Consider the following 7,672-nt stretch of genomic DNA (forward strand, 5'->3'; position numbering starts at 1 on the left):
TTGTTTACTGCAGTTATAAACCTGAAACTGTATTCTACTTGGCCTACATCATCAGATTGCTAAATCTAGAAAGAAAATGTGAAAAAGTTCAATAAATACTTTACTCTTGGTTATGCATTTAGTATTCGCTGCTAATCTTAAATCATCATATCCCCTGGTAAACTTTAATTTGTCTTGGCTTTTAAGAAATAATAACAAAAGAAACAAAAGGGCAGGTGATCTGAAAATTACAAGTCTATATATACATATGATTTGGACAATCAGGTGTTAATGTTTGTGTGAGCTAATTCATTTTAATATACCAGGCAGAAATACTCAGGCTTCCAATCTCAAGTCACTTTTGTAAATAGTATCCTCTCTAATGGGGGCAGCTACGTGTCCTTGTGAACACCTGGCTGAGAACATGCTCACTTTCATGTGTGCTCTGAGCTGCTTCTCCAAATAAAAATAGAAACTAGTTTGCAGCACCACACGGGGCTCCAGTGTATTATATGAGCCTATCACTGGTTTCCTTTGATATCTTATCTATTGCATTAACTCAATAAAATAGAACGCAAAGCTGGGGACAAACTGTAGGAGGGCTCCCCTTGGAAAAGACATGCAAGACCTTTAAGCTGAGGTTTTAACTTATCTAATAAAAGCCAGTTAAATGGAAGCTAATACTTCATTTTTCACTCCCTTTATTAAAGATCATAAGTACTGCATCTCAGGAGTAGAGGAAATAAAATAAATATATGGAGGAGTACAGGTGGAGGCAATAAAGAGTATGGCTTATCTATTTTCTCAAGATTTAGGAAGCACTTAAAGCCAAAACTCACAGGCAAGCATTTTAAAAATCCACAACAAAGGCTCCTGCTCCTTAACAAATACAGTGGTCCTTTCTGGATGCAGTAATCCTGCTTGATTGTTTAGTAGAATATAAACAGCATAATCAGGGAGGATGCCACCCACCACTTCCTCCATATTACACTTTTATATCAATTTAGTAATTCAGAGAAAAAATAGATTGAATAATCCACTCTCCTGTTCCCCGACCACCCAAAGAAAAACAATACTAGAACTCAAACTCCAACAAACCAAACTAAAGGAAAGTGTTCCACCTAGAGACTGTTTTCATGAGTCAAAGTAGATGAGAGCTTATCTATGAGGTGAATATTATTTTAACCTATCCTTGAAAGTTTGTAGCAAAAAAATTAAGCAAAAGGTATTGCCCCTGGTGTAATTAACAATGTTAATCTTCTTTTTCCTCTCTATGGTGATAAAAGAGTCATTTTTATATTTAATTAATGCAGAGCATCATTTTGGAAACTGGCTAATGAGCCTCTGATCACATTACCATGAAAATGTGCATTAACATTGCAACTGAGGAGGCTGTTTCATGTGTAGCAAATCCACTTTGTAATTAGCCCACTGTGAAATGAATCATGTTAGGGGGAAATCTGAGGGAACCAGTAGGCAGTGGGCATTTGGCTGCTGCTGTGCCCACAGACCACCAACATCCCAAACATTGTCTTTCATTAGCAATATTGTTTAAACACAAAAGTAGTGGTGTGCCACAACTGGACAAACTGGAAGAATGGAGAAATAAACTTTATTTTGACAAACCAGAAATTTGGACTTGAGCATACACTTCAGGAAAATCTGCCTAAATCAAATGGTGAATACATAAAATTCTATGAAAACTATGAGGGCTAGGGATATAGTTTTCTTATTTTTATTCTGAAAAACCCTCGGATATACATAGATAGACATCTGAATTTATACACTTTTTCCTAGAACACACGCAGATATTGTAACAAGCTCTTGAAATTAATTTCTAGTACTAAACAGGCAAAAAATTACAAAAAGGATCCAAGAACAAGTGAAAAAAAATTCCTTTATCTCCTTTTTAAGCTAAGACATATCATATATTTTTTTTCCCTCATATAATACAAATATACTGGGTCTTCCTCTTAAACCAAAGCAAAAATTCCTAATTAATCAAATAATTCCTCTGATTAATAAGATCTGGCAAGAAACTTTTCCTATTAAAAATAACTGAGATCACAGACCTATTAAATCCCAATATTTATGCAGACAATGATACATTTGATTTTCAAATGTCAACACTATTCCAAAATGAAAGAGGTGTCTCAAAATATGACAGACATGGATCTCAGTGTTACTCTTTTTACTTGACTGACATCTTGGCAGGAGATACAAAAAATGTTAAAAAGAATCCCACAGGAAGTCATCTGAAGGGGGAGTGGCAAGGAAGCTGAAAACTGCCACCCAAAAACAAAATAAAAAGCCCCCAACCAGCAAGTCTGTCCTCAATTCTGAAATCTACTGAAAGAAAAAATAAAGCTAGCCACAATTCATTTACCATCTTTTAGACAAACACAAAGCCTGCCTGTTTAGCTGCTTAGGTATCAGACCCTGCACTCACCTGGGAAACTTCATACAGCAGTTTGTAGTGTTCCTCTCTTTTCTGAAAAGTGCACAAATTGCAGCCCATTCTAAGAAGCAGAGAGAGAGAGCAAATCTTCTAATTTCCCCAGAACTGAAAGGCAAGTGAACTGAAAGGGAATCACCCTCCAGACTTGACTACTGTTTTTCATCAGTCACTTCAGTCCAGAAACAGACAAACCGCTGTTAGCTGGAAGCACAAGCCAGGGTGGTGTGTAGCAGCATGCTCTTCTTCGCTTTCCCTAAGTATCTTGCACTCACGGATACACACACAGAGTTTCCAGTCAGTTCATGGCAACACTCCCCCTGTCTCTGCATCAGTGCACATGACTACACAGATTCCAGCTCATGAATATTAATAGTGCCTCATTGATTATTTATGACAGAACATGTTAGCAGGGAGGGGTGTCATAGCTGCTGCTGATGACAGATGAATATTCACTAATTAAGAAGCAAATGTAGTGTGGTTAAACAAAATTCACTTGTGTCAATAGCATCTCTGTTTATTAAGGATAAAGGGGTTGAGCATAGGGCATTTCAAAAAGAACATACACTTAATTTCTCCATTGATATAAGCTTTTAATATGGGAATAAGAAATTCAGAAACAAATATATTTAGTTCCCATCTCCATGTTTTGCAACAATTAGAAGAAATATTTTCAGCATTATTAAGGATAGGGGAAGATGAATAGGAGCAATTATTTAAATTAATAAAATAATCAGAAGCAAAGAAAAATTTGGGGAGTGATAGAAACAAAAAAAAGAAGGGGGCAGTCAGACAGAGAATTAAGAATCAAAAAAAAATAAATAAATAACTGAATAGTTTCATTTGTAAAGACCATTACTTCCTAGAAAGAAAATAAGGCATATTTTTTTAGTCTAACATTTAAGCAGGTGTGAGTACATGATACTTGTACAGATAATAAATATTTTAATTAGATAATAAGGGCATATCTATTGAATATGAATTTACAGCAGTATAATGCATGCATATCTATATTCAAAGATTAGATAAATACAATGCCTTTCCTGAGAAAAATTTCAAATGCATATAGTATTTATGCTAATTTTATTAAAGTCATATATAATATTTCAGAAAGCTGACTTTGGCAATATTTAAATTCTAATGTAATGCAAAATAACTCCATTTATACTTCTATATCTACAGTTCATTATGTACGAAGGTGAACACAGACTTAAAAACTAAGCTTAGATGTTTAGATAACAGAAGTAATGTATTTAATTTCACACTTTCACAAACATATATATTGTACTGCAAGCTGGCAATTTTTGTCTCTTAAAGATATATTACAAACACCTAAAGCAGATAATGAAAGAAAATTCCTTTTGTTCCTCTGCTGACTTATCCACAACCTCTGCTAATTAAGAAGTATGTCCTTGTTCCAGCACATCTTTAAACTGGACAGGCTAGCAGGTGGGTTCCAAAGCAAAAATAATTACTTGGAAACTGATGACTCTGGTTAGGAATTACATTGGATCTTGAAGATTTTTAATTGCTCAACACTTACACATAGCTACTTTTGGGGGTCTAATTTCCTAAAAGTGCTTTGTCAAATGTTTAGAATCGATAACAGGAAATGATTCTAATGAGTACTAATTGTTAACAAATTGGCTTTGCAACTAGTAACACCTCAACACCAGCAAGTAGCAAGGAGATGAGCAATCATCTGCTGCTTATCAGTTGTTTCCCTTGGGATGCAATAATCCGATTTTCTGGGCCTAATTTCACCTAACAGCCTGGATGAAAGCCAAGATGAGAGACCTGGCATCGTAATTGGGAACAGTGCATGTGAACAAAGTTCACCAGGACTTCTTGTAAGTTAGAAAACACTGGTGGTAGATATTAATTATTTTGATTCTTTTATAGAAAGAATGTTTTCACGGTGGTATTTGAGGGAACCTTTATGAAAACCAGTGGAGGCCACAAACAGAAGCAGTCTCTTTAGGTGCAGTTGTCAAACACGTATGTTTGGTGATTTTTAAAATGGTAATTTTCTCTGAGTGTCTACACCACTTCCCCTGAAGTGTTCTTATGCTAGAGTTCACATCCTCAAAGTAAGCACTGCTTATTTCTTTGAAGGATTCTGTATTGCTGAGCTGCGTAAGAATTAATGATGTTCAGGTGTTTAAATTCTGTACATTAACAAGTCTGATCAAAGAATTAGAATGCAGTAAGGCAAGGACGGTTCACTTATCTATCAATGAAAATGCTTCTTCCACTGATAAAACTTCTTTATGCAACAGGTCTTAAAAGCTAAGTAGGAAACCTAATTATTAAAGCTAGTTTTGCTTATGGGAGCTTTCTTATGGTGTTTTGTAGTTGGCTTTTATAGAAAAAATAAACAATGATAGTTTTAAAAACATTTTCTTAGTCATCAGAAAATAAAGAATAAACATCCCCATGAAGTAAAGCAGTTTCAAATTGAAGTTATTCTTTCAGGAATTTCTCTTGGCTATTTTCTTTATTCATTACTAGTCCTCCTGTTCTTTTGTTTCTATTTCAGGAAGCAAGGGCAGCTTCTCTAATCATTTATCAAATGCTGCCCTTGGCCCATCTGTCCTGGAAAGATTCTATCTTCTGCTTCTAATGGGCTCATCCCATAGAAGTGAAGGGTGATTTGAAAAGGGTAACCCATAATTCCAAAGTTCTCTAAATTTCATTAGAACATGAGGGTTAGGTTTCTCAATGATTAAACTACAAAATCTTTTATTAGATTATAAAGTTTAAAGTAGATAGGAAAAATGAGTTAATCTGAACAATGTTTTAAAAATACAAATGGATTAGATGTTATATGTCTTGATCAGTAATAGTAATTGGGGTTATATGGATTAAAAATAAGCAGAGAACAGATGACTATCTTTCCAAATATCCTTAGGAAAAAATTCACCAAACTATAAAATCACATGTTAGGTATATATTTTGAGATATAGTTATTTATTTTAATTGCCTTTGTGTTAGTTTACTCTCCCCAAATGCTGTGGCATTCAAAGTCGGACATACGTTTGTCGAGATCTAGACTGACATCTAAGAGGGCTAAATGAGAGGCAAATAAAAGAAAGGAATCAAGAGTTTATCTTGCTTTTCCTCTATCAAATGTACCATTAAGTCACTAAAGAGACGGTGAGGGTGAGTTTCTCTTTATTGAATTATTCTAGCCAAAAAATTGAGGAATGATAGAACATGTTCATGCCAGCAATCCTTAATGAATGGATCTAGTACTGAGAATTAATGGTTGCTAATATCACACACACACATGCATGCAAGCAGGCATACACGCATGCATGCATGCACACACTCACAGACACAAGAGATAACTGGACGTTATGTACCACCTGACAGAAGAAAATGAAATCAATTTTGAAAGAGCCTATCCAAAAGTGAGAAAATTACAGGGAATGTGGAGGACAGGTTGAAATATTAAACTATTTCATGAAGATACAATCAGCCCAATTCAGACTGTGGGCAAGTCAACATAGATAGATTCATATTTCAGTTTCTGAGAAACAGAGAGAAAGAGAAGGAAAGAGAGAGGGAGAAGAAGAGAGAGAGAGGGAGGGAGGGAGGGAGGAAGAGGAAGGGAGTAGAGAGAGAGACAGACAGAAAGACAGACTAGAGATAGATAGATATGATGGGGAGGAAGTTTATAGATTTTTAAGAGACTTCAGCAACATTAACAAACAAGAGTTAATAAACTAGATACTTTAGGTATGCACATCGTTTGGGTGATAAAATTATAACAAAAGTAAGAAAATGATTACCAAAAAAGTCAAGATGATGATTACTCTTTAGAGGGATATAGGTGGCTGTGATTAGGAGGGGGCGCCTGAAAATTTCAGTGTGACTAACAAAATTCTAACTCCTGATCTGGGTAGCATTTTGCTAGGTGGTCTCATTATAATTCATTTGATCAACATTTGTTTTATGTGATTTCTATATTTTTGCTACCTTTACAAGAAGACATTTTAAAAACTGAAATGCCCTATCCCTGGTGGCAAAGGCAGCACATAGTTGCAGTTCCTACTCTGAGAGGGGTGGAAAACACAAATACGAATCTTTTGAATCGCCAGTCCCCTGAGTCTGTGACAGCTGCCATAAATTGTAGATGATCCTTTTCTTTATTGCCTTTGCAATGACTCTAATGTTCTTTTTCCTCTGCTGGCATGGAAGTTCAGTAGGTAACTTCACTCTATTACTCTCTCTGTGTCCTTGCTACAGTCATATGTGGACATTCCAATTAGGCCTATCGCCTACCTTGACACCCAGTTTACACATTTCTGTTCTAGTTCCAATCATTTTAGACACTTTTGAGTAGACACTTAGCTACCTAACATTTTCTAAAGTTTAAAATCTTATATTCATTCATAAGGCAAAGAACCTGAGGCTCAGAGAGACAACGACTTAATTAAGGTCAAACTGAGTAGGGAGATCTGAACTCAGTTCTCCAATTAGAAATTCTATGGTTGAAGTCAATAGCTAATTTGCTGAGCTAACTGTCGCAGAGGAGGCTAGAACTATATCAGTATGCCTTTACCTGATCCTGAGGACTGAGAAAACGTAGGATAGCACTTGAAAGTGCTGAAATTGAGAGAGAGAGAGAGAGAGAGAGAGAGAGAGAGAGAGAGAGAGAACTTTAAAAGGTTAAATCTAACCTAAAATAAGGATGTAAACTTTACTTATCAAAGTATTAAAATGTTTTTTCTATCACGGCAAAATACCTTTAATTAGCTCATACCCTTGATGACCAGTCATTAGGCACTGCTTGAGGGCACACAAGAAATGACCAACTCATCAGGTTTGCCTGGGACTTTCTGAGCATTAGCATTCAAGGTTCCATATCCTGAGAATGCCCTCAGTGCTGGGCAAACTGGTACCTTGAGTGCATAAGTCATCTTTCTAGGCTCCAGGAAAGCTGAATGGCTGTGTACAGGTTTCCATCTGCCTATCTTTGTCCCAGATTTTATCTCATCCTGCTTATTCTTCAGAAACTCCCACGAATCAATTTATTGACTGTTTGTGGTCCAGTTTAAACTCTCTCTCCTTCATGGGCTCATGAAACTAAAGTAGTCATCTCTTCAACATCTGAATCTACGGTGCATTTTATCCATACCCATCTCAAGACACATCACTTCTATTTTGCATCATCTTTATATACGTGCTTTGCCTCCCTTATTGAACTCTAAGACATGTGAGGGAAACAGTAAC

General features: G+C 35.9%; 1 protein-coding gene across 2 annotated transcripts in view; it reads right to left on the reverse strand.

The window, feature by feature from the left end:
* The window catches only part of PDZRN4 (PDZ domain containing ring finger 4), a 351,355-nt gene that overhangs the window by 129,107 nt on the left and 214,576 nt on the right, over positions 1-7,672 (reverse strand). Inside the window, exon 1 of one of the 2 annotated variants that reach the window (XM_011381546.1) lies at positions 2,429-2,755. The exons of the other annotated variant lie outside the window; for it this stretch is intronic. Within the exon in view, the coding sequence (XP_011379848.1) occupies positions 2,429-2,497 (69 nt within the window). The 5' untranslated portion in view covers positions 2,498-2,755. Of the gene's footprint in view, positions 1-2,428; positions 2,756-7,672 lie in introns of those variants that run through there. 2 annotated transcript variants of the gene reach the window in all.

Source organism: Pteropus vampyrus, unplaced genomic scaffold (genome assembly GCF_000151845.1).
Source record: "Pteropus vampyrus isolate Shadow unplaced genomic scaffold, Pvam_2.0 Scaffold441, whole genome shotgun sequence".
Lineage (NCBI taxonomy): Eukaryota > Metazoa > Chordata > Mammalia > Chiroptera > Pteropodidae > Pteropus > Pteropus vampyrus.